This window comes from Oncorhynchus keta, chromosome 29 (assembly GCF_023373465.1).
Source record: "Oncorhynchus keta strain PuntledgeMale-10-30-2019 chromosome 29, Oket_V2, whole genome shotgun sequence".
Classification (NCBI taxonomy): Eukaryota; Metazoa; Chordata; class Actinopteri; order Salmoniformes; family Salmonidae; genus Oncorhynchus; species Oncorhynchus keta.
This window is the reverse complement of record NC_068449.1, coordinates 27085555-27104245: the sequence shown is the minus strand read 5'-3', so window position 1 is coordinate 27104245 and position 18691 is coordinate 27085555. Positions and strand designations below refer to the sequence as shown.

The 18691-nt window shown below is 42.6% G+C and overlaps 1 protein-coding gene and 1 long non-coding RNA gene across 3 annotated transcripts; both read left to right on the top strand.

Annotated features, from left to right (window-relative positions):
• Positions 1-2348: 2348 nt before the first annotated feature.
• LOC118362053 (b(0,+)-type amino acid transporter 1-like) lies at positions 2349-13184 on the top strand. Of its 2 annotated transcripts, none has more exons than XM_035742261.2 (6): positions 2349-3093; positions 4641-4774; positions 4863-4992; positions 5096-5220; positions 5313-5400; positions 5549-13184. In XM_035742261.2, the coding sequence occupies exons 1-6, from the start codon at positions 2395-2397 to the stop codon at positions 5777-5779; spliced, it is 1407 nt and encodes a 468-aa protein (XP_035598154.1). In that variant the 5' UTR covers positions 2349-2394; the 3' UTR covers positions 5780-13184. The 2 variants fall into 2 exon arrangements, with proteins under 2 accessions (XP_035598154.1, XP_035598153.1); XM_035742260.2 differs by lacking the exon at positions 2349-3093 and adding an exon at positions 3126-4555.
• A 1708-nt stretch (positions 13185-14892) lies between these two features.
• LOC118362052 (uncharacterized) lies at positions 14893-17642 on the top strand. The gene is made up of 4 exons (XR_004821138.2): positions 14893-16653; positions 16778-16923; positions 17404-17499; positions 17606-17642. It is a non-coding gene; the product is annotated as an uncharacterized LOC118362052 (long non-coding RNA).
• The last annotated feature ends 1049 nt before the right edge of the window (positions 17643-18691 follow it).

The window sequence follows — 18691 nt, the reverse complement described above, 5'->3', positions numbered from 1 at the left end:
ATTGTATTATGACCAGAGCTCTCGAAAATAAACGCTTCTGATTAATTATGAGACTGGCCTCTGTCCATTTTATGCAAATAAGTATCTTACAAATTCTTAGAAATGGACAGAGTGTTTTAATTGAACATATAAATTCCTCTAACAGCTACCTTCACCGATTTAACAGTACCTAACTTATTTTCTACCCACCCTGAGTCTACATATGGGTCAGTCAAAAGGCAGGGATCCACTTTCTCCAAAAACGTCACTCCTACTAGGCTAGAATCATCCTTTGCATGACCATCGTGGCTTGGCTCAGACACGGAGGTCTTCATGACACCTCATTCTCATTTTCGTCAGGTTCCATTTCTGAGCCATTCAGAGAGCAGGGTACGGTTTGTACTCGGTGCCATTCTTCCTCAACAAACATCTTCCCTCTGCATTTAGCTCTTCTCCTTCTTCCTTGCTGTCCATAAACACGTCTATCCTTTCACTACGCTCATGCCGCGCATTGCCGCGCCTCATGCCGCACAATATTGTTTGCAGAACATGCACTGATGTCTTTTCTCCAATACCCAACTTCTGTTCCTTAGCCCAATTTACTAGTCTGGTTGTCTCTGGCCTCTCCATGCTCACAAAACGTTGGATATTCTGCATCTGAGAGCAGCGTTAAAAAAACTAAGGCAAACTAGATATCTGGGAAGGGCTCGTCAGGTCGACTGACTGAACTGAACCGAACCGAATCCATTTGTGCCCACTCGAAGCTTGCTGCTCAACAAGCGTCATCAATTTGGGCACCAGGCATGTCCATATAGCCTCTCCTGTCTAACAGCTTTCCAGTCCTGAACACAGTATAATGATATTCCCTTCATTACATCTAGGGCTGGGTTCACCAACAAGCCGGATTTGGCCCGTGGGTTATTTTATCTGATATTATTTTGGAAATCTGTTCCAAAGTATTCCCAGATGATCAGGTGGTCAAACACACACACACACACACACACACACACACACACACACACACACACACACACACACACACACACACACACACACACACACACACACACACACACACACACACACACACACACACACACACACACACACACATTGTCAATGGTGCAGACATTGGTGCAAAAGAAAGAAAGAAAGAAACAGTCCCTATCTAATCTGTAACAATCCATTGACACTGAAATGTGGTTATAAAATACTTGGACACAGAAGTTAGAGCTTTTCTCTCTCTACAGGTATCTTGTTGGTCTACGGTAAAAAAAAACAATGACTGGTAAGGGCATATTTCCTTCATGTTAATTTTCAGCTCAATCATATTTGTGAGGCTTGCCAGTGGGGCAGGGATCTCACTGAGCTTTGTTGAATATTAAATAAAATCAAATGTATTTATAAAGCCCATTATACAGCAGATGTCACAAAGTGCTTATAATGAAACCCAGCCTAAAAGCCCAAAAGGCAAGATGTAGAAGCACGGTGACTAAGGCAACATTCCCGAGAAAGGCAAGAACCTAGGAATGCAAATGTTCTTCATGTTGGACCTGTGCTGGCACTGTCAGTAATCATTATTGGAGCAGTGGTATTACTCATCAAAAGCTTTGAGGATTATTTTAAAGGGACCAGGCATCAATCCAATAGGTATTGTTTTCTATAAGGGTATGTGGTCCTACAATGGATGGAACAACTTCAATTGTGACAGAAGAGCTGAAACATCCTGAGGTTAAAAAAAATACAGAACTGTCACATATTATAGAGCTGTCACACTTACATTAGCCTACATAAACTGCACATTTAAGTTATGTTAGTACTGATTTAAAGTACAAAGTACAAAGTAAAAAGTACAAAGTAAATACATAATATTTTCATTTTATCTCATACAGGGTGATTTCAAAGGAACACTAAAAGTGGTTTAGGTATGCTGTGCCTGCATCTTTTTGGTATCTACTGTATTTTCAATAATGCAGCATGCTTTACTCCAAGGCACAGGGAAGCATAACATGCCCTACTTTAACTGTGTCCCTGACACATAAAAAGCGATATTCCTATTGATGATTTAGGACCAACTCGATTGATAACAAAGTGAAACATCATACATTTTAGTGAACCACCCTTCCTCTGAGCTATTTGAGGTATTACTACTGTTCCAGAATGTTTGACATTATAGTATATGGGTATATATATATTCCTGGTATGTTTCTTTCTTCTTTAGTAGACTAAAGTTTCCTCGTAGAATAAAGCCGACAGCCCTGATTCATCTCAGCCCCAGTCTAGTAATAGTTAACTGATGTAATAGTAGGTGTGACCTTGTACGATACGGACAAAACATTTATGCCTCTCCCCAGTTTGGACCTTGTTGTTGGTAAAACATATCTGTTGAGAATAGATCTACTACCAAGTCTCAGGATGGCAGCTAAAACACAGAAACTCAGCTTGAAGCGTGAAGTGGGGCTTATTGGTGCTATCTCATTCATTGCCGGGACCATGATGGGATCTGGAATTTTTATGTCCCCTCAGTCTGTGCTGGTCAACATAGGAAGCCCAGGAGCCAGCCTGGTGATCTGGGCAGCCTGTGGTCTGCTGGCCACGTTGGGTTCCCTCTGCTATGCTGAACTGGGCACTGTCATTTCTGAATCTGGGGCAGAGTACATATATATTCTGCGGATATTTGGCCAAGTAGTTGCCTTCATGTTTGTCTTTAGCTTCGTCATTGTGATGAGACCTGCCAGTGCAACAGGGATAGCACTGAGCTTTGCTGAATATGTAGTGGCTCCTTTCTACCATGACTGTACCCCTCCAGAGCTGGTGGTCAAGTGTGTGGCTGCAGCAGGGATTTTGGTGTTAGCAATTGTGAACAGTATGAATGTACGTCTGGCTATGTTCATCCAGGTATTTTCCATGGTGATCAAGCTGGTGGCCTTGGCAGTGATAATTATTGGAGGTGTGGTGCTGCTTTTCAAGGGGAACACTGAAAACTTTGAGGATTCCTTTAAAGGGACCAATGTGGAAATCAGTTCCATTGGGATTTCTCTTTATCAGGGCCTGTGGTCCTATGATGGCTGGAACACTTTGAATTATGTCACAGAAGAACTAAAACGGCCTGAGGTAAGGAAGAATTCAACATTTTGATATTGTTTTGTCTGGATGTTTCTAGAGTGCTACAATTGTATGTTTTACCTGGAGTAGGGAAAATAGACCATTTCCTTTTTTGTACTACTGAGGTTACAGGCTACATGAAACAAACCAAAAATACTGAGTATAGAATATGCAGGAAAATCAACTGCACCAATACCTGACAAAGAGTATACTTTATCGCAGCCTGACAAAATGCTTTGATATTTGAACAATCCCACAGACAGCGATAATGTGTGCCCTTATCTAGATTGCATTTGATAGACTGATCCAAGTGGAAAGACAGTATGTCTGCAGACCAATATCATCAGCTAGGGGGCAAGTCTACACTCAGCTGTCATTTCTATATTCACATGGCTTCTGACAGCAATTTCAGGTGGCTTTAGCACCAACACATATAACAATTTTTCCAACCCTCGGGGAAAGAGAAGGAATTTCTACGCCATCCATAAACATTTAAAGGAATAATGTAACTGTACGATGACATATCATCCCCTTTTCTCCCTCTCCTAGGGGAGGGTGTAATCTTTCTGGGAACCCTTTTACAGCTATAAACAAAGATGACACAACAACATACTTTATTCAACCTGAGAAGTTAATATTAACTAAGGACTTTACACCCAGCATCAAAGATTTGCCAGGTCTTTGTCATAATTGTTCTTGACTAAAAGAAGAGTGGATCTATCGGTGACAACAGATTCTCCTGTTGTTTGTATAAATTTGGCATTTGGCCATGGCAGAAACAGAAACAGAGAGGATTCAACTGAAGCGCGAGTTGGGTTTAGTCAGTGCTGTGTCATTGGTAGCAGGAACCATGATTGGATCGGGAATATTCATGTCCCCTCAGTTTGTGCTGTCTTACATTGGAAGTCCAGGGGCAAGCCTGATCATTTGGGCATTGTCTGGCCTTGTAGTCATGCTGGGGGCACTCTCATATGCTGAGCTAGGAACCATTATTAAAGAATCAGGGGGGGACTTTATCTACATTCTTCGAATCTATGGACAGTTTCCTGCCTTCTTTGTGGCCTTCACCTTCCTACTAGTGGTGAAACCAGCCAGCATTGCAGCAATATCCCTCAGTTTTGCAAAATATGCTGTGGCACCTTTCTACCAAGACTGTTCTCCTCCTCAGCTAATAGTGAAGTGTGCTGCTGTTGCAGCCATCATGGTTGTAGCCATGGCAAACATCTTGAATGTACGTTTAGCCATGAGAATTCAGGTGGTCTTCTTGGTGGCTAAGCTATTTGCATTGATGGTTATAGTAATTGGAGGGATAGTGATAATTGCACAGGGAAATGTTGCTGTACAACAAAATGCTTTTGATGGTACGAACTTGGGTTTGAGCTCCATAGGGATGGCTTTTTACCAAGGCCTCTGGTCCTTTGCTGGCTGGTACAACTTGAACTACGTGACAGAAGAGTTGAAAAGACCTGAGGTAAGAATGCACTGTAATAAGTAATGTATTTCCTTACATGATCCTAAGGACTTGAACTATCTTTCTCCACCTTGCATCGTCTCAGGTAAATCTGCCCAGGGCAGTTATAATTGCCATCCCCATGGTAACCATGCTGTATCTACTAGTCAATGTGAGCTACCTGGCTGTCATGACGCCAAGAGAACTGATGTCGTCGAATGCAGTGGCTGTCACCTGGGGGTGAGAGAGCTTGACTCCATCCACACACCTCTCTCTCATTTCTTTACATTTGTGGTGAGCTGACAAATGACCTTGTTGTCGTCAACAGGAATAAGGTGCTCGGGAGCTGGGGATGGGTGATGTCTATCGCAGCCGCTTTGTCTGCTTTCGGCTCCCTGAATGGAACATTCTTTAGTGGCGGCCGGGTGTGCTTTGTGGCTGCAAGAGAGGGACACATGGTGAGAAACACATTCAAGAGACAGACCATTTTAACAAAAGTTTTTTTTTCTGATGTAAGTAGTAGTTTTCTATGTCAACATATGTGTTTTTTTCCTACCCCAGCCTGATATTCTGTCCATGGCCCATGTGAATCGACTGACCCCCTCTCCAGCCCTGATCTTCACCACGACTATCTCACTCCTGGTTCTCATCCCTGGTGACTTTCAGAGCATTGTCAACTTCTTCAGGTAGTTTATGCTTTGACTTTAAAATGGCTCAATACATAAACGTTTTGTTGCTGCTTTATTTATCTTCCATCCCTCTGCATTGATATTGCCAGTTTCACTGCCTGGTTCTTCTATGCAATCACTCTGTCTGGGCTCCTCTACCTCAAGATCAAGAAACCTGAACTTCCCAGGCCATATAGGGTGAGTCTCATAGGACATATCATTTCTACTTTTATTTCTGTTTCCATTTGAACAAGACATTGGTTTCTAACAATTGAATTACCCAAATGGTCCCATCTGCTGCCCACCCCTCTTGTGAGCGTACCATTGTTTTTGTTTGTTCAACCAGGTTCCCATTGTAATCCCCATCTTGGTCATCATCGCAGCAATTTTCCTTGTGCTGGCACCTATAATTGACAACCCCGCGATAGAGTACCTCTATGTCACCTTGTTTATCTTTAGTGGTGTTTTGGTTTATGTACCCTTCATCCACTTCAAACTGTGCCCTGGACTGTTGGAGAAAGTCACTGTGTTCCTGCAACTCTTCCTAGAGGTGGCCCCAGCAGACAAAAATCTATGATTTATTTTACAGAATATATGTGTCACGTTGTGACCTTTATTTCCTTTGTTTTGTCGTTATTTAGTATGGTCAGGGCGCGAGTTGGGGTGGGCAGTCTATGTTTTTTCTATGATTTTGGGATTTCTATGTTTCGGCCTAGTATGGTTCTCAATCAGAGGCAGGTGTCATTTGTTGTCTCTGATTGAGAATCATACTTAGGTAGCCTGGGTTTCACTGTTTGTTTGTGGCTGATTGTCTATGTTAGTTGCTTGTGTCAGCACAGGTCTCATTATAGCGTCACGGTCGTTATTCGTTTATTGTTTTGTATAGTTTGTATTCAGTGGTCAGTGCTTTCTTTAATTAAAAAATCATCATAAACACATACCACGCTGCGCTTTGGTCTGCTTCATACGACGATCGTGACAGAATCACCCACCAACCATGGACCAAGAGGCGTGGTGACAGGCAGCGGTAGCAGGAGCAGCGCAAGGAGGAATGGACATGGGAGGACGAGTTGGACGGTAAAGGACCCTGGGCACAGCCAGGAGAATATCTGTGCTTCCTGTGCTTACCGGAGAGCGAGAGAGACCGGGCAGGCACCGTGTTATGCGGTTGCATCGGCCGGGCTAGAGTGGGCATCAAGCCAGGTGTCATAAAGCCGGCTCTACGCATCTGGTCTCCTTGGGCCGGCGTACATGGCACCAGCCTTAAGCATGGTGTCCCCGGTTCGCCAGCACAGCCCAGTGCGGGCTATTCCACCTCGCCGCACTGGCAGGGCGACCGGGAGCATTCAACCAGGTAAGGTTGGGCAGGCTCGGAACTCAAGAGCTACAGTGCGCCTGCACGGTCCGGTCTATCCAGTACCACCTCCACGCATCAGCCCTCCGGTGGCAGCGCCCCGCACCAGGCTGTCTATCCGTCTCATCCCTACAGAGCTCCTCCGTCCAGCGCTGCCAGAGCTTCCGCCCCTCAGTCCAGAGGCGCCAGAGCCCCTCAGTCCAGAGGCGCCGCCGGAGTCATCCTTCACCCCAACGCTGCCGGAATCTCCCGTCCATTCAGGACCCATTTCTAGGGTCCCCAGTCCGAGGTCGGCGGCGAGGGTCGCCGTGTTTAGGATGCCACGGAGGCGGACAATGAGGCGGAGAAAGACTGTGTTGAAGTGGGGTCCATGTCCCATTCCAGAGCCACCACCGCGGACAGACGCCCACCCAGACCCTCCCCTATAGGTTCAATTGACAAAAATAAGTTTGTCTCAGATTGGCACCACCATAACCAGATTGGCACCACCATTGTGAATGACTTTTCAATAGTATGTACAGTACCTTCAGAAAGTATTCATACCCCTTGACTTATTCCACATTTTGTTGAATTCAAAATTGATAAAAATTCTCACCCATCTACACACAATACCCAATAACGACGAAGTGAAATGTTTGCGAATGTATTGAAAATGGAATCCAGAAATATCTAATTTAAATAAGTGTTCACACCCCCGAGTTAGAATCACTTTTGGCAACAACAACAGCTGTGAGTCTTACTTGGTAAGTCTCTAAGACCTTTGCACACCTGGATTGTACAATATTTGCACATTATTATTTAAATTCTTCAAACTCTGTCAAGATGGTGGTTGATCATTGCTAGACAACCATTTTCATGTCTTGCCATAGATTTTAATAATCTAATAATTTTAATGTAATGTTCTCTAGCTTCGCCGTGATTGGGTAATGTTCTTTAGTTGTGCCGTGATTGGCTCAGTGTTCTGTCACTCATGGGGACACTATTTCATCTCCAAATCTAAGGATAGAGCTCAAAATTCAAGCCCCATTGGGTGCTGCCATAGAGTTACATTAGAAGTGCCAATCCAAGAAGGCTCAAGGTCATTGGCCACATATAAAATTATGTCAAATCATGTTATATCTACAGTAGCTTTGATTGGACTCAACATCAGACTATCAACATCTTAGCTAGCAAGCAAGGAGACATCATGAATCAAGTTGACATTCTACTTGCAAATGCTTTTTAATCCTTTTCATATAAACAGAAATTATTGATAAAACGTATCGGTGGACATCGGCCATAAACATTGCAGAAGCTGGAAATCGCAAAATCAACAATGAGTGGTTTGGAAGGAATTACTGGCTAAATGCAAGCATTGCAAAGCAATCACTAGCCTGTCATTCAGTGGAGTGGCTGTGTGGTCCCAAGTCTGAGTTTAAGGTTCTCTTGCCAAGCTTATTTTTTATTTTATTTGAACCATTTTAACAGTTAAGAACAAATGCTTATTTACAATGACGGCCTACATCGGCCAAACCCAGACGATGCTGGGCCAATTGTTCGCCACCCTATGGGACTCCCAATCACGGCCAGTTGTGATACAACCTGGATTCTAACCAGAGTGTCTGTAGTGACGCCTCAAAGCACTGAGATGCAGTGCCTTAGGCCGCTGCGCCACTTGGGAGCCTGAACGATACATTTTCAACATTGGCCATGCTGTCAATCCAGCATGATATCTGCCAAGCTCAAAACAACTTAACTGGGAAATCTGACATCAGTGAGTTCAAGACAACTGGGAAAGCGAGCTCCGACTGGGAAAATACATTTTGAACTGTCATCCAACTTGGAATTGTAAATCGGGAACTCGGGCCTCTTTCTACAGCTAAGACCTGAAGATCACCGACAACATCATGATTTGACCTTGTTTATTTCAGAGTTGTCAGTTATCTTGAATGCCCCATACTTTGATGACAAAGTTGGATGACAAAATTTGCCCACGAAGGACCGCCGTGCCACTTCCCTGTTCAAGTGAGCACAGCACAACAAGGTCCAAAAATGTATTGTAGGCTGCTGCATAAATTATGTAATATGCCAGGGAGATATGTATACTTTAGGTAAGAAAATAATACTAAGTGTATGTTGTGTAGAAAGCTGTTAGTAGCCCATGTGCCACACCCTAATCATTTGGTCTATTTTCCCCTTTTATTTTTGCCTACTGTTCTGACTTGGTGGTGAACATGTAATTATCAAATATTTTAAGAGCTTTCATTGTCTGCTTATATGCCCCATTTATTTATCCATCCTATGGTTCTGACTTGGTGTACAGGGAAAACACTGTAAGAACGGCCCATGTTCTGAATTCTGTCGCTGTACATCTCAAAAGTGCTGAACAAATAGTTATATTGATTACGTCTGTCCTAGTTCACCCATTGTCTTAATCGAAGTTACGGATTGCCTTTTATCCGCTTGTCGTCCCCTTATGCCATAGTTTGTACATCTCAATTGTCAGTAGAAACCACATTTGTTTAAGCAAGTCAGCCATATCAAATATGTTTTTTTAAAGTCAGTAAATGAGGCTAAATGAACTGTTTCGCTGCTAGACAAGGCTTCGCTGATAGCCAGGTGTAGCAGTGGTAAGGTGTTGGGACTGCTGTTGAGACTCTGCTGTTGGAACATCTTGATGTAGGCCCCAACAGTTTGTGGTTACCGTTTGTCACTGTTATAGTGCAATTAATGTATTCTTCAGTGTTCAAATTTGATTTGTCACGTACGCAGAATACAACAGGTGAAGACCTTACAGTGAAATTCTTACTTACAAGCCCTTAACCAACAATGCAGTTTGAAGAAAAATAAGTGTTAAGTAAAAAATAGAAATACCTAATAATTAAAGAGGAGCAGTAAAACAACAGTAGCGAGGCTATATACAGGGGTTACCGGTACAGACTCAATGTGCGGGGGCACAGGTTAGTCGAGGTTACTGAGGTAATATGTACATGTAGGTAGAATTAAAGTGACTATGCATAGATAATGAACAGAGAGTAGCAGCAGCGTAAAAGAAGGGGGAGGGGGCAATGCAAATAGTCTGGGCAGCCGTTTGATTAGCTGTTTCAGAGTCTAATGGCTTGGGTGTAGAAGCTGCTAAGAAGCCTTTTGAACCAAGACTTGGTGCTCCAGTACCACTTTCCGTGCGGTAGAAAAGAGAATAGTCTATGACTTGGGTGACTGGAGTCTTTGACAATTTTTAGGGCCTTCCTCTGACACTGCCTGGTATTGAGGTCCTAGATAGCAGGAAGCTTGGCCCCCGTGATGCACTGGGACATATGCATTACCCTCTGTAGTGCCTTGCGGTCAGAGGCTGAGCAGTTGCCATACCAGACAGTGATGCAACCAGTCAGGATGCTCTTGATGGTGCAGCTGTAGAACTATTTGAGGATCTGAGGACCCATACCATATATTTTCAGTCTCCTGAGAGGGAATAGGTTTTGTCATGCCCTCGTCACGACTGTCTTGGTGTGTTTGGACCATGATAGTTTGTTGGTGATGTGGACGCCAAGCAACTTGAAGCTCTCAACCTGCTCCACTACAGCACCATCGATGAGAATGGGGGCATGCTCGTTCATCCTTTTCCTGTTGTCGACAATCATCTTCTTTGTCTTGATCAGGTTGAGGGAGAGATGGTTATCCTGGCCCCACATGGCCAGGTCTCTGACCTCGTCCCTATAGGCTGTCTCATCGTTGTCAGTGATCAGGCCTACCTACCACTGTTGTGTTGTCTGCAAACTTAATGATGGTGTTGGAGTCGTGCCCTGCCATGCAGTCATGGGTGAACAGGGATTGCAGGAGGGGACTGAGCCCGCACCCCTTGAGAATCAGCGTGGCATACTGAACTATACTCTACTGTTCTTTACTTTCCTGTGCTGTGCTGTCCAAACTTGTGATTGGTTCAGATTTGGTCCAGTCTCCAGTCATGGATATCTATGTTTGGGCCAAATTAAGGTCAAAGATCAACTACTGTGGACGTTGAAGTCAAGGCCGGACTGGACTGGCCCATAAAACATTGTCTGTGAACGTTGAAATCAAGACCAGAGCGGAATGACCAAATTTCAACTACTTTTCAATGTCCATGGACATCCAATGATGGTCAAGTGTGTGTGCGGATACTGGTTACAGTAAATGGAAAGAGAGGGGGCTCATGGGTAGGAGTCAGGAAGACCCTGGAGAGGTAACATTAACTGGAGAGAGAGAGAAGAGAGAATAAGGGAGGGGTTGTCCAGACTGTTTTCACACTCTCACTTTGACCACAAGAAGACTGAAAGAGAAACAGTTATGAGCTGAACATAACAGTATGCCAGTGGAAGGGAGGACAGTAGCAGGTGACCCAATTGTGGTTTGTGACTACTATGATTTCCCATAGCCAATTCAAATGCAGTAATTCTGGTAGAACTACGAGTTTTAATCAGTTAATAATTCACTAACAAGAATATATATCAGTAAAAACACTAACTAATTGGTAGGTCTACTTTTGTTATTTCTGTGAACTTTCATTGTCCTCCCTCCTCACGAGGGCGAGAAATTAGAAAATATCTTAAAGATATGTTGGTTTTTGTTAACGGAATTACAAGGAAAAATTCAATGTTTCTTAAATTTACAGAAGGCAAATCATTTCTCCAAAACTCACCTAAATATAAAGTACATTTTACTACTTGCCTAGAGAGTTTTCAGCTATACTTTTCATGACCACAGACAGATGCTGGCACTAAGACCGCACTCAGTCAGCTGTATAAGGAAACAAGCAAACAGGGAACCACTCACCCAGAGGCGGCACTCCTAGTGGCCGGAGACTTTAATGCAAGGAAACTTAAATCAATTCTACCAAATTTCTATCAACATGTTAAATGTGCAACCAGATTTTTAAAAATCTAGATCACCTGTACTCCACACAGAGAGACGCGTACAAAGCTCTCCCTCGCCCTCCCTTTGGTAAATCCGATCACAACTCTATCCTCCTGATTCCTGCTTACAAGCAAAAATTAAAGCAGGAAGCACCAGTGACTTGGTCTATAAAAAAAGTGGTCAGATGAAGCAGATGCTAAACTACAGGACTGTTTTGCTATCACAGACTGGAACATGTTCCGGGATTCTTCCGATGGCATTGAGGAATACACCACATCAGTCACTGGCTTTATCAATAAGTGCATCGTGGACGTCGTCCCCACAGTGACTGTACGTACATACGACAACCAGAAGCCATGGATTAAGGCAACATTTGCACCGAGCTAAAGGGTAGAGCTGCCGCTTTCAAGGTGCGGGACTCTAAGCTTACAAGAAATCCTGCTATGCCCAGCGACTAACCATCAAACAGGCAAAGCGTCAATACAGGGCTAAGATTGAATCATACTACACTGGCTCCGACGCTCGTCTTATGTGGCATGGCTTGCAAACTATTACTGGCTACAAAGGGAAGCACAGCCAAGAGCTGCCCAGTGACACGAGCCTACCAGACGAGCTAAATCACTTCTATGCTCGCTTCGAGGCAAGCAACACTGAGGCATACATGAGAGTATCAGCTGTTCCGGACGACTGTGTGATCACGCTCTCCATAGCCGACGTAAGTAAGACCTTTAAACAGGTCAACATACACAAGGCTGCGAAGCCAGACGGATTACCAGGACGTGTGCTCCGGGCATGTGCTGACCAACTGGCAGGTGTCTTCACTGACATGTTCAACATGTCCCTGATTGAGTCTGTAATACCAACATGTTTCAAGCAAACCACCATATTCCCTGTGCCCAAGAACACAAAGACAACCTGCCTAAATGACTACAGAGCCGTAGCACTCACGTCCGTAGACATGAAGTGCTTTGAAAGGTTGGTAATGGCTCACATCAACACCATTATCCCAGAAACCCTAGACCCACTCCAATTTGCATATCACCCAAACAGATCCACAGGTGATGCAATCTCTATTGCACTCCACACTGCCCTTTCCCACCTGGACAAAAGGAATACTTATGTGAGAATGCTATTCATTGACTACAGCTCAGCGTTCAACACCATAGTACCCTCAAAGCTCATCACTAAGCTAAGGACCCTGGGACTAAACACCTCCCTCTGCAACTGGATCCTGGACTTCCTGAGGGGCCGCCCCAGGTGGTGAGGGTAGGTAACAAAACATCTACCACGTTGATCCTCAACATTGGAGCTCCACAGGGGTGCGTGCTCAATCCCCTCCTGTACTCCCTGTTCACCCATGACTGCATGGCCAGGCACGACTCTAACACCATCATCACATGATCACTGACAACGACGAGACAGCCTATAGGGAGGAGGTCAGAGACCTGGCCGGGTGGTGCCAGAATAACAACCTATCCCTGGAGCAGGTTGAGAGCTTCAAGTTGCTTGGTGTCCACATCACCAAACAAACTATCATGGTCCAAGCACACCAAGGCAGTCGTAAAGAGGGAATGACCAAATCTATTCCCCTTCAGGAAAGTAAAAAGATTTGGCATGGGTCCTGAGATCCTCAAAAGGTTCTACAGCTGCAACATCGAGAACATTCTGACTGGCTGCATCACTGCCTGGTATGGCAATTGCTCGGCCTCTGAACGCAAGACACTACAGAGGGTAGTGCGTACGGCCCAGTACATTACTGGGGCTACTGCCTGCCAGCCAGGACCTCGTGGTCCTTCTGTGGCTCAGTTGTTAGAGCATGGCTTGTAACGCCAGGGACCCGGGACCACCCATACGTAGAATGTATGCACACATGACTGTAAGTCGCTTTGGATAAAAGCGTCAGCTAAATGGCATATATTATATTATTATTATTATTACCTCTAGACCAGGTGGTGTCAGAGGAAGGCCCTAAAAATTGTCAAAGACCCCAACCACCCCAGTCATAGACTGTTCTCTCTACTACCGCATGGCAAGCGGTACCGGAGTGCCAAGGCTAGGACAAAAAGGCTTCTCAACAGTTTTTACCCACAAGCCATAAGACACCTGAACAGGCAATCAAATGGCTACCCGGACTATTTGCATTGTGTACCCCCCAACCCCTGTTTTTACGCTGCTGCTACTCTCTGTTTATCATATATGCATAGTCACTTTAACTATATATTAATGTACATACTACCTCAATTGGGCCTACCAACCAGTGCTCCTGCACATTGGCTAACCGGGCTATCTGCATTGTGTCCCACCACCCACCAACCCCTCTTTTTACGCTACTGCTGCTCTCTGTTTATCATATATGCATAGTCACTTTAACTATATATTAATGTACATACTACCTCAATTGGGCCGACCAACCAGTGCTCCTGCACATTGGCTAACCAGGCTATCTGCATTGTGTCCCGCCACCAACCACCCACCAACCCCTCTTTTATGCTACTGCTACTCTCTGTTCATCATATATGCATAGTCAATTTTACCACATCTACATGTACATACTACCTCAATCCGCCTGACTAACCGGTGTCTGTATGTAGCCTCGCTATTTTTATAGTCTTTTTACTGTTGTTTTATTTCTTTACTTACCTATTGTTCACCTAACACCTTGTTTGCACTATTGGTTGGAGCCTGTAAGTAAGCATTTCACTGTAAGGTCTACCTACACCTGTTGTCTTCGGCACACGTGACAAATAAACTTGATCTGATTTGATTTAAAGACTCTTAGCTTTCATTTACATTAACATTCATTAACATCCAACTCCTATGAACTTCACATGATGGGGCTCATGGGACCTTTTACATGGAAGTGACCTGAAATAGAACTTTGTTTTTAAATCATCATGACCCTTCATCTAGTCCTCTAGGTAGGGGGTAATGAACTTGTAAATTAAAAAAACAACAACACACACTACTTTGTACTTGATCTGTATTTGACTCTGTACTTGTCCTGCAATTTTACCTGCAATTTGACATTTGACCTTTGTGCTAGAGACATGGCTTCATGTGCAGTAAAGGTCAAACCATGACTGTCATAAGGATATAAGTATGTTTCCCTGTGATGTTCAGAGGCCAAACGACAGTGATCGTGAAATTTGGCAAAACTGTCCTAAATGTCATTAAATGTAATCATTTGATTGACTATGACTTTGGCACATGTATCAAAGTTATTACTGTACTGGGTCAAATTGACCCAGAACATCATCCGTGTCTAGCTTTTTCGAATATAAAGGAAGGGTTCAATTGAAGGTTTATCAGTACCTGTATCAGATCTCTGCAAGTTCCAAAATCTTTTTAAAAAGAATACCAAATCCTACTCTTATTCAGCATGACTATAATATACTTTTGTACAACATTTCCAAAAACGGTATGGAACATTATAGCAAAGAATAGATATAATTCCTCATACAGTATATTGACCTACATAACGTGCAACAGGTAGTTGTTGTAAGTTGCTACAGGACAGTAGACAAGATCCCTGAGAAACAAAACATTAGACAATTATATTTTGACGCAAAACAATTGCCAAATGGAAGAATCAATACTGACAAATCTGCAAAACACTTATTCTAGAGAGAACTCAACTAAACGTAAGAGACAGAGCTTCCCATCATGGGGGACCCCGAGATCTGCACCAATATCTAATTTTGATGAGATATTGTATTTTGTCAATATAGGATGATAAATATTTTTGTAATATGTAAAAAAAAAATATATATATTCTATTCCATACTACACTATACTTTAATGAATTACATTAAAAATGATTTTAGATAGACTAGGTCCGTTTCTGAACTTCTTCAAGCTCTCATTAGTGTAAAGCAGGTTTCTGAGTTGGTGTCCTATACTGCTGTCCCACAAATATCCAAGCTAATTTAGGTCTCAATACAATTTTTCACTTACTAAAAGACCAAATGTCTAACAATGTATCCTCGTGTCTCTGACATTTACACAGATTTAATGTAACTAAATAATAAATAAATGCAACACCAATGTTAAGATGTTTATTAACATGAGGACTTTTTTATTAGCTTTTTAGAGAAAAGCTGTCAGTTGGTGAGTGTAGCTGGTGCATAGAAGTCAGGAGAGCAGAGATGAGTGGACAAAGCCCTTTACTATAAGGCAATCATTTGCACAGAACACAACCTCATTACAAAACAAATGTCCAACGAACAAGCGAGGCAGCACAAAGTACAAAACCCAAGTACAAAGTACCGGCTGCCACAAAGCACGGGTAATAAAGCAAAACCCGGCACAAACCAGCAGGAAGTGTGCCAATCTTGACAATAAACAATTCCCCACACAGACATGGGGGGAACAGAGGGTTAAATACACGACAAGTAATGAGGGAAATGTAAACCAGGTGTGTGGGAAAACAAGACAAAACAAATGGAAAATGAAATGTGGATCGGCGATGGCTAGACGACCGGTGACGTCGACAGCCGAACGCCGCCCGAACAAGGAGAGGAAGCGACTTCGGCGGAAGTCGTGACAAAAGCAGTGAGAATGCTGATGAACAGAAGTCTCTAAGGGTTTACTTGACCTGTTAATCTTACATTCAGTTAATAAATTATTTCAGTGAAAAGTTATGTTGATTGTTGAAAAGTTATGTTGATTGTTTTAAGTGATGATTTGTCTTAAGTAATGATTTGGCCCTGAGTGAATCCTTAGCATGTAGGCAGGGGCCTTAGGAAACAAGTTACAATCATGTTTCCTGTACACTGACCTTAATCAATAACCTCAGCTTTAAGATTTTTTGTTTAAGTGGAACTGGAGATAACAGAGCTGGACCTGGCTAGATCTGAACATTGCACCATAATGTTTATGATTCAGTAGAATTGATGTTATTCATTAAGAGAATTGCCATTTAGTACGTAAAGGGTCCAGAGTTCCAGTGGTGTTGTGGGATTTTGACTGTGAACTCAGGATGTTGTCTAAACAAATATTGACTCAATTTGGAGAAAACATCTAAAACTTAGGTAGCATATTAGAAATATTGATAAAGGTGATATAATATTTGTTCATGCAGTAAAATGATTCAAATTGATTTGCCAATTATGTGTGATCTCCAGTGTCAGCAAGGTTAAAGACCTTTACAAAATACCAATACATGACAGAGAGAGAAAATGACGTGACTGGGACATCCAACCTCAGGAATGGCCCCAATGTCATGTCAGGTAGGCCTTTGTTTGTTTTTGTGGCTCGAGTTATGCCTGCTGGTAACTGGGGGGGAACTGTTATCTTACTGATCCTTCCTCACTTCCTGACCCTTCCTCTCTGGTTATCATCCTCCTCATTCAGGTGGAACTCGATGTCCTACTAGAATGCAGCTTCGTTCTTCACACGGCGGATTGTGCCTTCTGTGAGATGTTGGTCATCGACCCCCAGGGAGAGGCTGTGTATAGACAGGCTGCAGGAGCTGAGGCCTTCCAGGCTGCAATGGAGAAGTTAGTGCAAACATTTACCATAAAGATAAAACATGTATTGATCATTTATATATAGAATGCGCTACTAGTCCCTCTTGTAAAACGGTTCTCCATCCTCCAAGTCATCAGGAGAATGAACAGCACAGCTGTGTATGGGGACATCTTTGTGTACAGTCCAGTCCTGACTTCCAATGTGTCAGAGATATGCTCATTTTGGCCCAATACAAACAAAGCAAAGACATTATGTACGCTCTGGCAAACACTGTCAGGAAGTAAGTGAAATTAGTCTTTCATCCCAAAATAACTGAAATCATAGATATCTCATCAATTGCCTTTCTTTTTTTTTTATCTGGGAAAATGTTAATGTTAATTTGACCATAAAAGCTTTTTAGCCATTTAGATTTTTTATTCAATTATTTTTTCAAGTTAACCACCAGAGGGCAATACATCACAATAAAATTCAGAACTACTGGGTAACATATTCCCAAATCTCATCTGCAGGTTTCACCCAGGACATCCCACCCCTGAGGTCAAATAGGTGAAAGAGTTCATGGATACTGCTCAAGGGAGGAGGATATGACCTTCCTGATACTAAGGGTATACAACCGCTTATAAGCAATATTACAAGTCACGTTTTAAGTATTGTGTTGTTTTATACCTAACATACAGATACAGCTAGAAATATGTGTGCTGTGGATGACAGGTCAGAAAAACTCTCTTGGAGGGGTACCAAGATGCTGGGGTTGTATCTGTACTTTACTATTTATATTTTTGATAACTTTTACTTTTACTTCAATACATTCCTATAAAACATAATTTACTTTTTACTCCATACATTTTCACTGACACCCAAAAGTACTCATTACATGTTGAGTGCTTAGTAGGACAGGAAAATGGTCAAATTCACACACTTATCAAGAGAACATATGGTCATGACTACTGCCTCTGATCTGGCAGACTCACTAAACACAAATGCATTGTTTGTAAATTATGTCTGAGTGTTGGAGTGTACCTCTGTACATTTTAAAAGCAAGAAAATTGTGTCTTCTGCTTTGCTTAATATAAGGAATTTGAAATGATTTACACTTTTACTTTTGCTACATAAGTATATTTGACCAATTCCATATACTTTTGATTCTTAAGTATATTTAGAACCTAATACTTTTAGACTTTTACTCAAGTCGTATTTCACTGGGTGACTTTCACTTTTACTTGAGTAACTTTCTATTAAGGTATGTGCACTTTTACTCAAGTATGACAATTGGGTACTTTTTCCACCACCGATTTTTCATCTGTCTGTCCAGCTGCAAAATCATGGGCTTGATTGTGTTCAATAGAATCGCAGCAATATAATACCCTTTATTGTCCTAATCCCCATAATCATTTGTGCAACTCAAGCAAGTTGTGGGTTCTGAAAAGTGCTCTCTTTCTTTCTCTCTTCCTCAAGAATAAGACAGTTAGTATATCGAGGAGGCATTGCATCAGCACTCTGTTAATAACCACTTCGCCACAATGTCCCGCACCTGCAAAACGGACACCGCCATGGGCTCCATAAAGAGCAACATGATCTTTGATTCCACTGCATCCCTGCCAAAGGCAGTCCTGCTGGAGACCACCTTCAAAGCCTTTGGGTATAACAGTGATATGTTAGAGGTTTTTTTAAAAACTATAGAAACTTTAAAATATATATTTATATAATAAAATGAAACATTTCATTCAAATGTTTCTTATTTAAAAGAATATTACATCAATATTGGTGTGATTACATTGATATCTTGTCTCCCCCTTT